The 18395-nt window shown below is 46.8% G+C and overlaps 1 protein-coding gene across 2 annotated transcripts; it reads left to right on the forward strand.

The window, feature by feature from the left end:
- Nucleotides 1-653: 653 nt before the first annotated feature.
- tedc1 (tubulin epsilon and delta complex 1) lies at nt 654-17257 on the forward strand. Of its 2 annotated transcripts, none has more exons than XM_078558721.1 (8): nt 654-829; nt 3571-3649; nt 5181-5383; nt 9424-9591; nt 11817-11915; nt 12955-13041; nt 13922-14119; nt 15473-17257. In XM_078558721.1, the coding sequence occupies exons 1-8, from the start codon at nt 824-826 to the stop codon at nt 15839-15841; spliced, it is 1209 nt and encodes a 402-aa protein (XP_078414847.1). In that variant the 5' UTR covers nt 654-823; the 3' UTR covers nt 15842-17257. The 2 variants fall into 2 exon arrangements, with proteins under 2 accessions (XP_078414847.1, XP_078414846.1); XM_078558720.1 differs by having other exon boundaries at nt 824-952.
- Nucleotides 17258-18395: the final 1138 nt, after the last annotated feature.

The following is an 18395-nucleotide window of genomic DNA, read 5'->3' on the forward strand; positions in this document are numbered from 1 at the left end:
ACCTCTGTGTGCAGCATTGGCACTGACTCGCCTGTGCCACCGCCACCCAAGCCGGAGTGGTAAGACTGATAGGCCTTCTGCGGCCAGAGCAGCAGGTTGAGGATATCATGGCAGGCCTCCTCAGCGTCCAGAAGGCATCCCAGGGATGCGTCACTGAATTGGGGGGGGGCTGCACAATGGGCCAAATGGCCTCCTTCTGCACCGTAACAATTCTGTGATAAACGTATTGTTTCTGATGACTCCCTTCGTTCTGCCATTGAAAGCTGTTCTCTTCAGCTACCTGGTTTTTGGAGTTCCAGCTCTCTTATATTTTGCACACTTTGGCTTGCCATACACGTATAACGAGATGCTCAGATAGGGTGTGACCTGACATCAACGTAAAGGCTGTCGCCATTCATGCCCTGCAAGGAACAGCCTTGACACCCACCTCTGACCAAACTTCTGGTCGCCCCTCCTAATGTCTACTTCTTTGGTTCGGTGTAGACTTTTATTTGGTTAGTTTCTGTAGGACAGTGGAATCTTTCCCTATGTCACAGGCGCTATATTGTTATCAAGAAGGCAGCCGTTGTTGTGAAATCCTGCGGCCTGAGCCACATAAGGAAGCCACAGCAAGGCAGTGTTTGACGACATCTCAATGATATTTTCTTTAACACAGTCTGAAGTTGAATGGAACAGTCGAGTTGCGTTTAAAAAAGCTGTGGTGATGCAGCGCTCCAGCGGGGGCACTGCAGGGGGAGGACCAGACCGCGGCGGAGCCTCTTGCCTTCACTCCGAGCTCGTTATTTAACCGCTGTCTGAGGCGCGAGTAGGGCGAGTTTAAATAATGAAGGTGAAGGAGGCAATCGCGGCTCTGTGTAAAGTGTTGGTCGGGGTATGGGCAGGAGATGGGGCGGCTCCTGCTGCTCTCAGCCCGGAGATATTCCGTAAGGCCAAGTTCAACCGAAATGAAGCGGTGAGAGACTGTGCGGAAGGGCAGAGCCATGATTATTGATTGATGGCGGCAGTGACCAATTAGATCGTGAACCTGGTCACGGTTTTCTGTCTATCAAAGAGGGAAACCAATCAGCTTGGAGAGGGCGGGGCTTCTTATCTTGTATCAATGATATTGGAGCGATGCTGTCTGACTGCTGCTTATTAAAAGGGGCTTTTACAACCAGACCTGTCATGGAGGGGGGATCACGGAGGTGGGGAGGAGGGGGGAATCACGGGGGGAGGAGGGGGGAATCGCGGGGGAAGGAGGGGGGGATCGCGGGGGGAGGAGGGGGGAATCGCGGGGAGAGGAGGGGGGAATCGCGGGGAGAGGAGGGGGGAATCACGGGGGGAGGAGGGGGGAATCACGGGGGGAGGAGGGGGAATCATGGGGAAAGGAGGGGAGGATCGAGGAGGAGGAGGATCGAGGAGGGGGGAGGGGGGGATCGAGGAGGGGGGAGGGGGGGATCGAGGAGGGGGGAGGGGGGGATCGGGGAGGGGGGAGGGGGGGGATCGAGGAGGGGGGAGGGGGGGATCGAGGAGGGGGGAGGGGGGGGATCGAGGAGGGGGGAGGGGGGGGATCGAGGAGGGGGGAGGGGGGGATCGAGGAGGGGGGAGGGGGGGGATCGAGGAGGGGGGAGGGGGGGGATCGAGGAGGGGGGAGGGGGGGGATCGAGGAGGGGGGAGGGGGGGGATCGAGGAGGGGGGAGGGGGGGATCGAGGAGGGGGATCGAGGAGGGGGGAGGGGGGGGATCGAGGAGGGGGGGATCGAGGAGGGGGAGGGGGGGATCGAGGAGGGGGGAGGGGGGAGGGGGGGATCGAGGAGGGGGGAGGGGGGGGATCGAGGAGGGGGGGGGATCGGGAGGGGAGGATCCAGGGGGAGGGGGGATCGAGGGGAGATGGGGGAGGATCCAGGGGAGGGGGGGGATCCAGGGGGAGGGGGGATCAGGGGATGGGGGGGAATCGAGATGGGAGGGGGAGGGGCAAGGGGGGTGACGTGGGGGGGCGGGGGAGATCACGGGGGAGGGGAGAGGGGGATCATGGAGGTGGGGAAAGGGGAATCACGTAGGAAGGGAGGAGCATCATGGAGTGGGAGGGGATCACAGATGGGGGAGGGGGATTACAAAGGAAGGGAGGATCAGCAAGGTTGGGATAGGTGACAGGGGTCACACTGGTGAGGTGGGGGGGGAAACCATGGACCGAAGGGGAGGGGGAGGCAACCACGTAAGGGGAGAGGGGATCACGGAGGGTAGGGAGGAATCACGAAGTGGGGGAGTGAATCACAGAGGTGGGCGGAGGGATGTGGAAGCGGGGCTGGGAATCACAGAGTGGGGAGGGGGAATCAGGGAGAGGGGCAAGTGCAGGGGGTTGACGGAGGGTGGATCACCAAGGTGAGGAGAGGGGGGAATTGGAGTGGGGGAGGGGATCAGGGAGTGGGTTGGGGGATGGGGAGAGGGGGAATTGGCCGGGTGAGGAGAGGGTATGGGGGATGATGGAGGTGGGGAGGGGGGATCACGGAGGAGGAGAGGGGGATCACGGAGGTGGGGATAGGGGAGGGGGGGATCATGAAGGTTGGGAGAGGAGAGGGGGGATTACAGAGGAGGGAAAGGGAGATCGCGGAGTTGGGCAGGGGGGATCACAGAGGGGGTAAGGGGGCAATCAGGGAGGCAGGGTGGAGCGTAGGGGGAATCACGGAGGTGGGGAGGGGGATCCCGGAGTTGGTGAAGGGGGAGGAGCAATCACGGAGAGGAGAGTTGTGATCATGGAAGTGGGGAGAGGGGAGGGGGATCACTGAGCCGGGGAGAGGGAAGGGGGGACCACGGAGGCAGGGTGGAGTGATTCATGGAGGTGGGTAGGGGAGAGAGAGGATCCCGGAGGCAGAGAGGGGGATCCAGGAGGCAGGGGAGGGGGGCTCTCGAAAAGGGGGGAATCGCAGGGCCAGGGAGAAGGGAAGGGGAAGTCACGGGGTGGGGGAAGGGGGAGTCACGGATGGTGGGGGGGGAAATCACGAGATTGGGGGAAGGGGAATCATGGCGATTGGGGGAGAGGAATCAGAGGCGGTGATGGGGGAGGGGAAATCGGAGTTGGGAATGGGGGAGGAGGGGGAATCACCGATACGGGTAGGGGGGAGGGGGTGATCCCGGAGTTGGTGAGAGGGGAGGGGATATCCCCAAGGCGGATAGAGGGGAGGGGAGGGGGAACCCGGGGCGAGGAGGGATCACCAGGGGTGGTCACAGGGGAGAGAGAGGGAATCACGGAGGTGAGAGGAGGGGGAATCATGGACAGGAAGGGAGGGAGAGTCTTGGACGAGAGGGGAGAGGGCTTCATGGAGGGGGGATCACGCAAGGGTGGAGAGGGGATCATGGAAGGGAGGAGGATCGTGGAGAGGGTAGGGGTCAACAGAGGGCTCATGAATGTGAGCAACGGGGGGTCTCAGAGGGGGAGAGAGGGGTGTCATGGTGGGGTTAGGGACGAGAGGGATAACTGGGAGAATGTAGAGGGGGTCACGGGAGAGAGAAGGGGACATGGGGATGGTGGTGGGAGCACAGGTCACACAGGATGGAATGTGGGTCACACTAGTTTCTGTTTTTTTTTTTGCAGACTGCTGAGTTCTGGAAGTTGCTGTATTGGCTCCTGAAGCTGGTCAATGAGGACAGGCCCTGTGAGGTCACGGATTTGGGTAAGAAATAGTCCTTCTTTACAGTATTTTTTAACCTAGCAGAGACCTGAGAAATATTTATGGTGCAATTTGCATCTTTATTGCAAAAGAACTTCTCTAAATCCCCATCCCATGGCATTCATCCTTCCAATGCCACTCTCTCATCATGCAGCTCTCTTGTCTTCTTTTCTGGCAATAATGTCAGCGGTGATGATAATTCTTCAGTGTCTTTTCCATAAAGTTGCCTATTTCAGCTTCTCAAACTTGAATATATTAAAGAAAGACATACATGTGTGTAATGTCTTTCATGACTTCAGGATGTCCTAATAATGCACTTTTGAAGTGTAGTCACTGTAGGAAATAAAGAGGATTCGTACACATTCCACTCCCACATCTGGACCCAATGTTATACTTATCGACTATTATGTCCTTGCTGCTACTACAGCTTCCTGCTATTATCTGATTGCAAACTCTTGTGCTTAAAACTATTACTCTGATCATTTCACTGAACCCAACTGTTGTCTGTTGCTCTCCTAATCCTGATAACAGATACTGTGAAATAATCTGCTCGGGGTGGAAATTGGCCCTTTTTGTGGCCATTTTCTGGGTGGAAAATGTGTGGGGAAGGGAGAGAAAAAGGACCAAATTCAGGTGAAATGTTCAGTTCCCAATCTGGATCTGCTTTTACGGCAGTGTCATATTGGTAAAGGCGGCTTTTCAGACACCTTGGGAGGCTACCTAACATGGTCGTTAGGCATTACATCTACCTGAAGCCTTTTCAAGGTCCCATAACTGAAAGCATTTGGCCATCTGCGAAGCAGATGCTCATTCCAGTGACAGTAACACTTTCACTGACTTCTAACCATTTGGGAGTGTTAGAGGGGGTACAGGCTTGATTCTCCAGACTTGGGCTTAGACGGTTAGATAATGAGGCCAGGGTTTGTGTATTCTTTAAATTTAAGGATTGAGGGTGAATTGATGGAGCTTTTAAAACGATAAAGGGATTTGATGGGACAGATAGAGAGAAAATATTTCCTCTGGTGTGGGAATCCACAGCAAGAGACATAAATGTTAAAATTAGAACTGGGTTGTATAGGTGTAAAATTAGGAAACACTTTTTCGTAGAAAGGCTAGTGGAAATCTGGAACTTGTTCCAAGGCTGTGGACGCTGGGAGCAAATTGAATCTTTCAAGACTGAGGTTGATAGATTGATTTGTATTGGCTCAGAGTGTCAAGGGATTTAGTTTAAAGGTGAGTGGATAGAGCTTAAGACACTGGTCAGCAATTATCTAATGGAATGATGGAACAGGCTTTAGGAGCTGAATGGTCCTAACTAATGGAATGTTGGAACAGCTCGGGCTGAGTGGCCTTTTCCAGAGTCATTTACAAATTCAGGAAAAGGTTTGCATAGTATACCTGTAGAGTAGAGGCAGATCTGAAACCAAGGTTTGTTTAAACGATGCCAGCAATTAAGTGAAGGAGTGTACTGTGCAACAAGCTGCCTTTGATGGTTTGTTTTTCTCTCTCTCTCCCCCGCCTCGGCCTGGTACAGCTGAACAGATTGAATATGTGAAGGCTGCAGTTTGCTACTATGGTTATGGATTTATGGATTTCTACCAGCTGCCTGCAGACGGCACTCGGGGTAGCCAGGATCTTCTCCTGGCTTTCTCCTGGCTACTACAGAGAATCCACCTGTTGGAACAGCTGCTAAATCTGCAGAGGCTGCACGTGGAAGATGAGGCATCACTTTGCACGGTAAGGAGACCATGCATTACACAGCAGTGCACTCCTTAGTGGCAATGTTTACAGATATTGCCACTTGTTCTGTATCGATGGCGAGCATTTATCTATTTTTATTAAAGACTGGGACATGCCCAGGAATCACAGGAGATTATCTCTGTGTAAACAACACCTTTAACGTAATGAAATGTCCCAAGGTGCTTCACAGGAACATTCTATAACAAAGTACAACAATGAGCCATAAAAGGAGATATTGAGTCAGATGATCGAAGGCTTGGTCAAAAGGACAGATATTAAGAAGTGTTTTAAAGGAGGAAAGCAAGGTAGAGATGGGGAGAGGTGTAGGGAGGGAATTCCAGAGCTTGGGGCCTAGGCAACTGAAGTCACGGCTACCAATGGTAGAGCAATTATGATTGGAAATGCACAAGAGGCCAGAAGGAACGCAGATATCTCTGAGGGGTGTGGGGTTGGAGGAGATTACAGAGGTAGGGAGAGGCAAGGCTACTTCTGCAAACACCCATTGTCATTCTCTCTCTCACTCCCTTTGTCTCCATGCCTGTGGCTCTCTTTGCCTCTGCCCATCTCTCTGTTTCTGTCTCTTTCTTAGGCAGTCTTTGCTGTTTTCTTGCTTTCTCTTTCGGGTGCTTCCTTAAACACTCTCTCCCACACTATCTTTTGTGCTTTCCCTCTTGCATTGGTTTATACTGCTTCACTCTTCACTTTTTCTTGCGCGCTCTCTCACATTGTTTCTCTATATCTTGTGTCCTTGTTTTCTTGTGCTTACTGTTGCTTTCTCTGCCTGATTTCTGCTGCACATTCCCTTTTGCTGTCTCTGTCTCAATCAGGTGCTCTTTGACTTGCACTATCTCTAGCTCTTGCTTTCTCTCGCTCTCTTTTGCTTGCTGTTTCTCTCTTTCTCTCCCTCCATCTACTCTTCAATGAAAATATTCTTCAGAAAGATGGGATATTATTTTGGTTTGCTGTTTTTTAAGAACAGAAGGAGGCCATTTAGCCGCTCAAACCATTTAACGCGATCATGACTGATCTGCAACCTAACTCCATATGTCTTTGCCCCATATCCCTTATTATCTTAGGAGAACAAAAATCTATCAATCTCAGAACTAAAATTTACAACTGATTCAGTATCAATTGCTGTTTGTGGAAAAGAGTTCCAAACTTCTACCACCCTTTGTTTGTACAGCTATTCCCAAAATGCACCCTTGAAAAGTCTGGCTCTAATTTTCTCCAACCATCAGAATTTGTTTTTCTCTGTCTACCCTATCTGTTCCTCTTAATATTGAGCCATTACAGCACACAAGGAGGCCACTAGCCCCATCGAGTCCATGAAATCTTTGATAAAATCACCCTCCAACCTTCTAAATTCCAGGAAATACAATCCTAGTTTGTGTAATCCTCCTTATAATTTAACCATTGGAGTCCAGGTATCATTCTGGTGAATCTAGTGTGCAGTCCCTCCAAGGCCAATATATCCTTCCCAAGATGTAGTGCCCAGAACTGCTCACAGGTGTGATCTAAGCAGGGCTTTGTACAGTTGAAGCATGATTTGGATCCCCTGTTACTCTAGTACTGTAGATATAAAGGCCAGTCTTTTTAATTATTTTCTGTACCTGGACCTTGAAGACTCTTTGAACCTCCACTGTTTCTACTTGTTCAGCATTTAGAAAGTATGCTGTTCTATCTCTTTTAGGTTCAGATTGGGTGACCTGACATCTGCCTACATTGAAATTCATTTGCCACAGTTTTGCTCATTCACTTGAAAATTATCAACATGTCTGTAATCTTATGCTTGCATCCACACTACTTACGTAGGAACATAGGAGTAGGCCACCCAGCCTGATGAGCCTGCTCCGCCATTCAATTAGATCATGGCTGATCATCTACCCCAACAACACTTCCCTGCGCTATCCCCATATCCCTTGATGTCATTAGTATTCAGAAATCTATTGATTTCTGTCTTGAACATGCTCAATGATTGAGCTTCCATAGCCCTCTGGTGTAGAGAATTCCAAAGATTCACCACCTTCTGAGTGAAAAAATTCTCCATCTCAGTTCTAAATTGCCTAGAGGGATTGCAACGGAGTGCAATTTTCTAATGAGGAGAGGTTGCCTACCTTTTATTCTGAGAATGTGTACTCTGGTTCTAGCCTCCCAGCCAGAGAAAACATCCTTCCTACATTCTACCCTGTCACGCCCTGTAATAATTTTGTAAGTCTCAATGAGATCACCTCTCATTCTTTGACAATCTAGAGAACACAAATCCAGTTTCCTCGATCTCCCTACGTAAGGCAAATCCTGCTAACCCAGGATTAGTCTGGTGAACCTCCATTGCATTACCTCTATAGCAGGTATATCCTTCCCTAGATAAAGAGACCAGAACTGCACACAATACTCCAGGCGCAGTCTCACCAAGGCTCTATACAATTGCAGCAAGACATATTTACTCCTGTACTCAAATCCCCTTGCAATGAATGCCAACATACCATTTGCCTTCCTAATTGCTTTCTGCACCTGCAAGCTAGTTTTTAGTGACTCATGAATAAGGACACTCAGGTCCCTTTGGACGTCAACATTTCCCAACATCTCACTATTTAAGAAATACACTACCTTTTTGTTTTTTCTACCAAAGTGGATAACTTCACACTTATTCACATTATATTCCATCTGCCATGTTCTTGTCCATTCACTTAGCTTGTCCAAGTCTCCTTGCATGCTCTTCACAACTTATACTCCCACCTATTTTATGTCATTAGCAAATATGGAAATATTACAATTGGTCCCCACACCCAAATCATTTATATAGATTATGAACAGCTGTGGCCTCAGCACTGATCTTTGTGGTACCCCACTAGTAACAGCCTGCCATCCTGAAAATTACAATGTTGACTATCTTTTTGTCATCAGCAAACTTGACATGTGGTTTCCTATCCTATTATCCAAGTTGTTGCTAAATAGGGTGAATGGTTGAGCACCCTATATGATCCTTGTATGGCACCACGAGTCACAATTAGGGTACCTGCCATTATCCCTATTCTCTGTCTCTTGTCACTCTGCCAATTTCTTAAACAAGGTCAATAGTTTGTATTTAGTACCATGAGCCTGAACGTTAGCTCGCAGCTTCTAATGAGGGACTTTATCAAGTGCCTTCTGGAAATACATATATGATAAATAATATCCATAGACATTCCCCTGTCCACTAATTTAGTCGGCACTTCAAAATATTCAATCAGGTTTGTCAGGCATGTCTATCCTTTACAAATTCATGCTGGCTCTCTCTGACCAACTGAAAATTTTTAAGATGTTCAGTTGCTCTATCTTTAATTTTAGACTCTAGTAATTTCCTGACAACAAATGTTAGACCAACTGGTCTATAGTTCCCTGGCTCCCCTCTCTTACTTAAAGAACAGAGTTAACATGTGCAATTTTCCAATCTAAAAGAACAGATCCTGAAGCAAAAGAACTTTAGGACATCTGCAATGTTCTCACCTACTTCTTTTAAAACCCTGGCATGGAAACATTGGTCCTGATGATTTGTCATTCTTTAGGACCATTCTTCATTACTCTTATTTTGTTTTTGTTAATTTTGGTGTGCCCCTGTCCCTGATTCAATATTAGTTTTTCTAGGATGTCTGGCATGCTTTTTCTACTGTAAATACTGACACAAAGTAATTATTCAGCATGTACGCCATTTCCTTATTGACAGTCTCACTGATATCAGTTGTCATGGGGCCCACATTATTCCTGAATTGCTATTGATTGTAATAATTTTAAATGGCATTTCTAAAGTAATGCTTCAACATGCAGAAGCACAGGACAAACAGTGTTTGTGGCAATCTCAACAGCAATCACACCCAAGCCTGGCTATTAGTAAAGCATGATGGTTAGAGCGCACAGGTCCAATGTACTAAAACTATTTCAGCATTTCAAAGCAATCTCACAATAAGAACTTGTTTTTTTTAAAATCTGATATAGCATTGTGATAGAATGCTTGGACTGCATTGGCCAGCAGTAATTGTGATGGCAACTTTTGCTTTCAGTGCAGACAGACTATACCTGTCAGCTCCATGGAGAGATTGGATATTCAGGATAGCAGGCACCCAGTGGGAATGGATGTGCGATACCTGCAGTGTTTACAAGGGAAGCTACGGTTCCGCTGGCGAAGTCTTTACAGTGCTCAGCAGGAGAGGTGTTCAGCCCTCTACAAGGTACACAATACTAACCTTTATATTGGCATCACTCCCAACCCCTTCACCAGCATTAGGACCCACTGGGCCTGAGTTGTGCTCCATCAGATAAAGTGCAGGCTGAAGTCTGTAAGACAGTGACACATTGAGGTTTGATTAATGCTGTGAACCAAGCCATTGCAGATTATCGGTGCTGCCTCAACCCAGACGAGTGTTTATAGTATGTGCATTGTCAAGGTGTTATTCAGGGTGGCCAGGCTCCCACAATCAAATCTGCAATTTGAATTAATATGATAAATAATTCACTGCCTATTGGAAGGGAGGGGAGCTGGTTAGTTCAGTTGACTAGATGGCTAGCATGTGGTTCAGAATAATGCCACCAGTGGAGGTTCAATTCCCATTCTAGCTGAGGAAGACTTCGGACATACTCCCTTGTCCTGTCTCTGAGAGTGCAAGGCAATGGCAAACCACCATTGACAAAAACTGCCAAGAAAACAGCTTAGGATGAAGCATCAGCAGACAACGAACCAAGGATCTGCCTTTGAGCAGAGCACATATGATGATAATTGGAAGGGAACAGCAGTTAATAATCTTGTTCGTCCTCAAGGAGAAGATGACCATGTTCATCATCTAGGGTGCGTAGCATTCTGGTAAATACGTAAGTGACTGCTAAGGCTAATTTGCATCTGGAAGGTTCTGCTGCAAATAGGACAGGATACCACAGACGATTGGGCTTTGGACAAGCTGCTGGCTTAGGATTTCCTCTTCTTGAGTTTTCTCTCTTTCTCTGATCCTTGCTTGCTTACGAAGGAGGCTACACTGGGTGACCGCTTTGTGGAACACCTTTGGTCTGTTCGCAAGCATGACCCAGACCTCCCTGTCGCTTGCCATTTCAACACATCACCCTGCTCTCATGCCCACATGTCCGTCCTTGGCCTGCTGCAATGTTCCAGTGAAGCTCAACGCAAACTGGAGGAACAGCACCTCATCTTCTGACTAGGCACTTTACAGCCTTCCAGACTGAATATTGAGTTCATGAAGTCCCTCCTCCATCCCCACCCCCTTTCCGACCCCCCTTTTTCCAATAATTTATAATTTTTTTACACTACATTTTTTTCTTTTCCCTCCTATGTTTAAATTTATTTCGATCTATTGTTTCATCTCCACCTTTTAGCCCATTTTGATCCCCCCCCCCCCCCCACTCCCACTAGGGCCATCTGCCACTAGCTTGCATCCTTTAATGTCCCCATTAGCACATCCTTTAGATAATATCACCACCGTCAACACCCCTTTGTCCTTTTGTCTATGACATCTTTGGCAGTCTCTTCTTGGCCTCCACCTATCACTGGCCCTCTATCGAGCTCTCCTGTCCCACCCACTTCTACCAGCTTATATTTCATCTCATTTCTATATGTCTTAGTTCTGATGAAGTGTCATACGGACTCGAAACGTCAACTGTATGCCTCTCCACAGATGCTGTCAGATCTGCTGAGTTTTTCCAGGTATTTTTGTTTTTGTTCTACACTGTTTTTATTTGGTTGCATCAAGTGCAGCAATCCTGGGCAAGCTTCTCCCAGGGCTCAGGGTTGATATGAAAACTCCAAAGTGAAGCCTGCAGAGTATCCTTGTAGGCTTGCTTTGACTGCCATGAGACCGCATCCCAGACTCACTTGGAAGACTCACTTTGGTAAGTGAGTGTCAGGCATTCTGGCTACATGATCAGCCCAACTCAATTGTGACTGTCTCAATATGGTGTGGCTGCTTGGCATGCCAGCTCGGGTGAGCTCCTTGGTATCTGGTATTTTGTCCTGCCATCTCTGTTCAGAAGCTTCCGAAGGCAGCTCAAGTGAAAGTGGTTGAGCTTCTTGGCTTGACGCTGGTACACAGTCCAAGACTCTCGTGCGCAGAGCATAGCGGGCAGGACTATTGCTCTATAGACTTACAGTTTGGTAGGCAACAATTAGAAAACCCTGGGTGTAGCACAAAATCATACTCTGTTCCAGCACAGAAATGGGCTATACTGCCTATTGGGCCTGTGCCAATGTCTTTCTTCACATGAGCCACCTGGTTTCGGGGAGAATGCAGGAGAATGGGATTGTGTAAATTCGTCCTGGGAGAGGCTTAAATTCAGTGCAGGCAGCAAGGGACAAATGACCATCTCCTGTGTTGAAGCTTGTTTCTGTTTACAAGTCCATTACAAGGCTAGTGAAACAAATCTTATTCTGATCTGTGATGTTGGATTTCAGATCCATTTGTACACCAGAGGATGCGGCAGCAGCCAGAGCTTTGATCATTTGTCTGCGACTGAAATACGTCTGATCCAAGATCCCAAACAGTGTACTGAGGTGAGCTGGTTGTGGCCCAGACTGCATAAAACTCACCCTTTCTGAAGGAGTGGTACAGCGTAATCCTGTGACTTTCTTTTTATAGTTTGTTACAGTTGAGATGCAAATGCCTAGAACCTGGTCCCAGATAACTGACTGCCAGTGCTTTCTATATTCAGTTGATAATAACTGCCAAGCCAAGACTTTCCTTTACTCCATGAATGCAACTCACATCAGTTAGTGAACCTGTTACCATTGCTGCTCTCCGATGCTGAGTGGTAGCTACATTCTACACCACGTTGAGATGATTGTTCTTCAGGCATTGCACTGCCATTGAATGCCAACTCCTGAGGGTGTTGACTCTCTCTGATGGAGAATTCCATGGGAACAGTCTGGTAATTCACCCACCCAACCGTTCACACAGGAACACAAGAAATTGGCACTGGAAGGATATTTTAGTGTGGAAACATCACAACTGAGGCTGATTTTGGCCTCAACTAGCTTATGTACAGGGTACTTCAGCAGGGATGGCTGGATAGTGATAGGAGATGGAAATCCTGGACAGTTTTCCACTCTCTAACACGGATCTGAGGCCAGTTCTAACGGCTCTGTAGCCTCCCTGGCTAAGATCAATGAACAGCCCATACTAGGGCTCAAACCTAAGATAACTTTGTTTTTGTGGTGCAGTAACTCACTGCCTTAACCACCTGAAGCACTGGGGAATGCTGCTCAGACTATTAATCCAGTAGTGTTAATGCAGAATATAAAGATCCAGCAACTAGATTGTATCTTACAGCAATGGACAAACAATTTCTCCTGATTAGCTGTTTTTTTAGATCTCTCTTAATCGAATTTCTGATTTGCCTCCTCACTTTATGACATCTGCTAACTGTACCTGACTGTGTTATCTATGAGAATTCAGTTCATTTTGTCATTTAAGCAGTTCTGTCTTCTTTGCCTGCTATTCTCATACCCTACAGATATAACCACTGCTTCAAGTTATCAAAACAAGTCTCAGTCTCTTTCTGTTTCTTTGCTAATGTCATTTTCGATGCTTTAGTTTGTGCAGCACCTGGAGCTTGAGAACATGCAATTAGAGGCATACCTGGAGTGGAAGCAGCTGGAGCCCTTATACTGGCAGTGGATGGTAAGAGAACAATAGTGTTACTGAGCAGTGCAGGCAGAAACATTACTAATGCTAAATCCTGCACAGTATGCTCGTTGCAACAATACAGGCACAGTGTAACTCTGTGTTGTTGCACTTGTAGTTGAAATGAGTTTGTGTAGGTTTGCCCCACTGTATTAAAAATCAAAGGGCTGATTTGACTCAATTGATTTGAATGGTCAGAAGTTCATTGGGAGAGTGCCCAAGATTTCCTGACTATGAGCTCGCAGTGAGTGAGGTTCCTCGCCAGGAGCTCAAGTGTTCCAAAATCAACCCTGAACATATCCTGAGTAAGTTGGCAGGCTGTACAGAACTGTATGAGTAACCTGTAGAGAAGGGACAAAATTCACCCTCTGTTTTAAAGCTTGAAAGGCAGAGCAGCCATGTTTCACCTGCCATGTACCCCACACTATAGCTGTACCTGATGATGTAGAACCTGCACAAAGTACCAGCCACAATCTTGCAGACCCAGTCCTGCTGGAACCCACATTGAGGCTAAGGCTCATCACAAATGATATCTTCAAATGGAGGGCATTGCCTACACAATCAGGCCAACCAACGTTTCCACTATCAGCAGGAGTCCTATACAGGGGATCCCTATTGCTGCTTCTCTGCCCTTTTCCAGGAATTCCCAATACTTCTCTTGACAGAGAAAGTGAGAGATTGCTATGTAATTAGAATGCTCCCAGCATTCACAGTGATAGTAAATGTCCTCCATTAATATTACTGGGCTATGGTTTTAAGGGAGGACCTTTGGGACAGCGGGATTAATGGTCTCTTTAGCTTGGTCTTCTAGTGTAGAGGAAAGGATGAGATCAGATACACAGATTGAGATTAATAACGGATGTCTGTTCCTTCTCAGCAAAGTGTACTGTCTGCCAAGTTGCAGGATACCCAGGACCTGCTGAATGTAAATGTTGTAACAGTCACTGGTCACTCATTGGGCCAGAGAGGGAATTGCAGACAACCTGATACTTTCAGAGAAACAGACAAACTCTACGGTGAGCTGCTGAAGCTTCAGTTGGAGCTGCAGGACCGAAGAATGGCAAAAGATGAAAGGGTAACCATTTGTTGTACTTCGGAGTGAAACACTGCACCTGATTGTGTTTGGAGAGTCACCTCCAGTCAGGTGTATTGTCACCACAGCCAGATAACTCAGAGCAGCTGAAAAACTAACATAAATTCATGGTGTGATGAACACAAAGAAAATTTTATAAGTTTGTCGTAGGGAAGCGGGTAATGACCTCTGCCTTGACTGCTCCCGATGACAAAGCATCCTGCATTCCAATAACCTGTGTATAGAAGTGCTCCTAACCTTTCTCCTCACTTTTTTTAATGACAGTTTAAATTGATGACCCACATCACTGACTCTCAGACCAGAGGAAATAACCTGTTCCCCTTCACTCTATCAAAACTCGTCATTCTTATAAAATTCTTTATTGGGTTTCCTCTCAGCCTTATTTGCCACTAGAAATAGCTCCAGAATCTCAAGTTTCCCCTTGCACCAAGGTTTCTCTTCCTGGTGTAATCTTGGGGGTGAATCTATGCCCTGCTTTCTATAATAGGGGCTACACAATGTCAGCAGTTACAATATTCCACTCTTGGCCCTGAACCATCAAGCATTCAGATCCCAAACAATGCCTTCAGCCTCCTGCTACATCAGCAGGTTTAAATGAGTGACATGATTGCTTTCAGTGGGTTATGTGGTATGTCATTGTGCCTCAGGGTGGGACCCAGTCCCTTGTCGAGGCCTAAAACTATTTGCCTGTTAATAACTATGGTCAGTATGGCACCAACACTCTCTGCTCATTTTAACTTTGCCATGGAGGGTATGCAGTGTTGGAAGCCTAGGAATTCAAAACATTGACCCACTTACATCACTGGACAGTCAACAACTCCTCTTTTCACACAAGGAACAGGGCAAGTCAGTGTATGATCATTTCTTTCCTTTAGAAAAGAAGGTCTCTCCACAATTCTGCTGATCTTCAGGCTGCAACAGATCAAAACAGATAGGATGAAGGTTGTTCCAAAGTCAAGGAAGGGCACAAGATACAGGCACAAGCTGAAATACAGTAACAAGGGTTTTCTGCTCAATTACTGGACACAATACAAGTTAGATGCCAGCCTTGGCTCAGTTTCTGCTCTGAGCCAGAAGGTTGTTGGTTCAAGTCCCACCTCAGATTTGGGGACAAAATCCAAGCTGAAGGAGCGCGGCACTGCCAGGGTGGGGTTCGGTACTGAGGAAGCGCTGTACTTTTGATGCGGGTCAGTACTGAGGGAGCGCTGCATTGTCGGAGAGTCAGTACTGAGGGACTGCTGATCTAGTGGGACCTTTGAATTGAAGTCTACTTAACTGTGACGTATTGAGATTTGCATTGCAAATTCTGACATCTAGCTGCCTGCATTTCTGCAGATGAATGACCAGGAGCGAGGTATGGGAGATCCTACGGGACAACATGAAGCAGTGTTCCTGACGCAGCATGATCTGGAGCAGAAACTGGCAGAAGTGCAGGCCAGAGTGAACCATGGGAGAAGACAACACGGCCACGTCAGACTGGCATTGAGAGCCAACTCCACTCCCGTCAGGATTAAACCTCGCTCTGCCCAACAACACAACAGCTCTGGAAGTCTCACAGCATTAGAAGTGATCACACAACTAAAAGCTGAAGCAGTCACTTTAAAGAAAGAACTCCAAGAACTGCAGCAACTTTCCAAGGAGGCTCTTGGAGAAATTTTGGAAAGGCTGGATGGAGTGATATGTCTTCCTCCAATGCAACGATGAGACTGTGGGTATTTATGGACTGGTTGGTGACAGTAAAATGACTAATTGGGCAGGCCATTGTCATACGGGCCAATCCTGCTTACTGCAGTCATTCACTTATTTATTCTGTACAGTGAGTGACAAGGTTTGTCTAGTGAGATGTAATATCCATGAACATCTATCTGATCTTAGCTGTGCTATTGAGAAGGTGCTAAGAGGCAGAGAACAAGGTTACACTCTCACACCTCCTAGTGGCCTACCATATAGTGTTATTGATGATGGTCTGAGAGTGGATTGTCAGCCTGAATTCTGTTCAGGGGATATTGTGGAGCATGGGAGACCAGAGAGGGGACGACTTGTGCAATTTTCACTGTTTTAAAAGGTCAGATCAAGCATCCGTCAGTTATGGTGTGATTTTTAATCTCTCATTCACCCTAATGCATTGTTGAGGGAAGGTGTAATGATCTGCATGTTATCTACTGGGTGAATGGTCCTGGGTTTCTTTGCCTCCATTGTGTTAAGAATAAGAGGAGGCCTTTCAACCCCTCAAGCCTGTCCCACCATTGAATTAGATCTTGGCTGATTTGTACCTTAACTTCCTTTACCCAGCTTGGTTCGTAACCCTTAATACCCTTGGTTGGAAAATATCTATCCATCTCAGTTTTGAAATTTTTAATTGACCCCCAGCCTCAATGGACTTTGAGCGAGAGAGTTCCAGAATTCCACTACCCTAATGTGAAGAACTGCTTCTTGACATCACTTTGAATACCTTAGCTCTAATTTAAATGTTATGACCCCTCGTTCTGGACTTCTCCCATCAAAGGAAATATTTTTCTCCATACTGAATCCTTGAACCATCTTACAAAAATACACATTGGTTAACAATTTTATCTCCCTAATGGTTCTCAGTACAATGGAGTAGGTGTGGACTGTAAAGTTTTGTGGGCCCATAGAAGTTTTGATCCCTAGTTTCCACTAATTCCTGGATTGCTCCGGCCACTAATACGAACAGATCTGGTTGATATGGTTTGGAATTTATCCATCAATGAAGCAATAGAGCAGATAGAAGCTCCTTCCCAAATCTCCAGTCAGAAATGTAAGCACAAACAGGATCTCATTGCCTGGGTTTATGGATTTTGGATTGCCTGACCCAGGGGTTCCAGATCAGAGATGTCCCTCCTTCCCCTCCCCCCACAATACCCCGGCTCCCGTCCCACAACACTGCAGCCCTGTCTCGCCATACTGCTGGTCACCACTTCGGCATGGTTTTCATTCTGAGTCAATGTTGTCAAATCTTGAATTTTGTTCTGATTATTATTTTTTCTTTTGTTGATTCTGTACTTGTTAAATGTCACTAAATACAATGAAGATTCTTGACCAGGTGTCAGGTGAAAATCAATAAATATACTGTTGAAAAATAAATATATGTGATTCATATGTGTGATGTGCAACTGGCATAATTTGTTGCATCACAAGTCCACTTGTAAAAAACTCCTATTATTAAAAAAAAACCTTTCTCCAGTGCCTGCTTCATTTTTTTAGGGTCAGTTAAATGCCTTAATATGCTCATCATTAACCCACTGAACAGAACCTAAAGGATTTGAAGTGGTGTAAATCAGGCAAAGAGGAAGCTGCCTGCACTCACCATATAATGACCCTGATGAGCCTTAGCTTTCCTGATGCTGGTGTTATATATTCATGATCTAGACCTTGGTGTGCAGGATGCAATTTCAAAATTTGCATACGATATAAAACTTGGAAGTATTGTGAACTGTGAGGAGAATAGTGTAGAACGTCAAGAAGACATAGACAGGTTGATGGAATGGGTGAACAAGCAGCAGATTAAATTTAATACAGAGAAGGGCTCTGAAGAAGGGTCATACAGACTCGAAACATTAACTCTGTTTCTCTCTCCACAGATGCTGTTAGACCTGCTGAGTTTTTCCAGCATTTTCTGTTTTTGTTTATTAATAAGGGCATAGAGTACTAAAACAAGAAGGTTATGTTAAACTTATATAGAATAGCGGTACAGGGCTTTAAAAAAATCACAACTCCTGCTGTCAGTCAATGAGAGCAGGAATTGACTGCAGAGCTGTGATTGGAGGAGCAGTGAGTTTGAGAAAGACAATCTATGAAGAGCTGATCCTCCAGTCACAGTTTCTGTCCCCATGCTGGCTGCTTCAGCTCCTCCAATTAAAGGTTTCTTTTCTCCCTCCCTTGCTGTGCCAACAAACATAGATTCTGTCTCTGGAGAAATGGCAAGAACGGGAGGGAGGGAACCTGTGATTGGAGGAGCTGAAGCAGTTATTCTGGCTAGTCCCACTGCTACCATGCAGGAAACTTTAAGTTACACCAGGAGATCAAGGAGAAAAAGCAGAAAGTGAAAGGGTGGGGGAGTCTCTGCCAGTAATGAGGCCAGAGCAGGCCTGGGGGAGCCATTGCTCAGCCTCACGCCAGGCCCGACCTGGCTGCCGTCCACGTCCACAGCTTGAGCCACTCCCAGGGAACTGGAGAGCACTAATTTGGTCCCCTTCGCTTCTAGTGATATTGTGTTAAGCTACTGGTGAGTTATCAT

Source organism: Cetorhinus maximus, chromosome 15, assembly GCF_964194155.1.
Source record: "Cetorhinus maximus chromosome 15, sCetMax3.hap1.1, whole genome shotgun sequence".
NCBI lineage: Eukaryota > Metazoa > Chordata > Chondrichthyes > Lamniformes > Cetorhinidae > Cetorhinus > Cetorhinus maximus.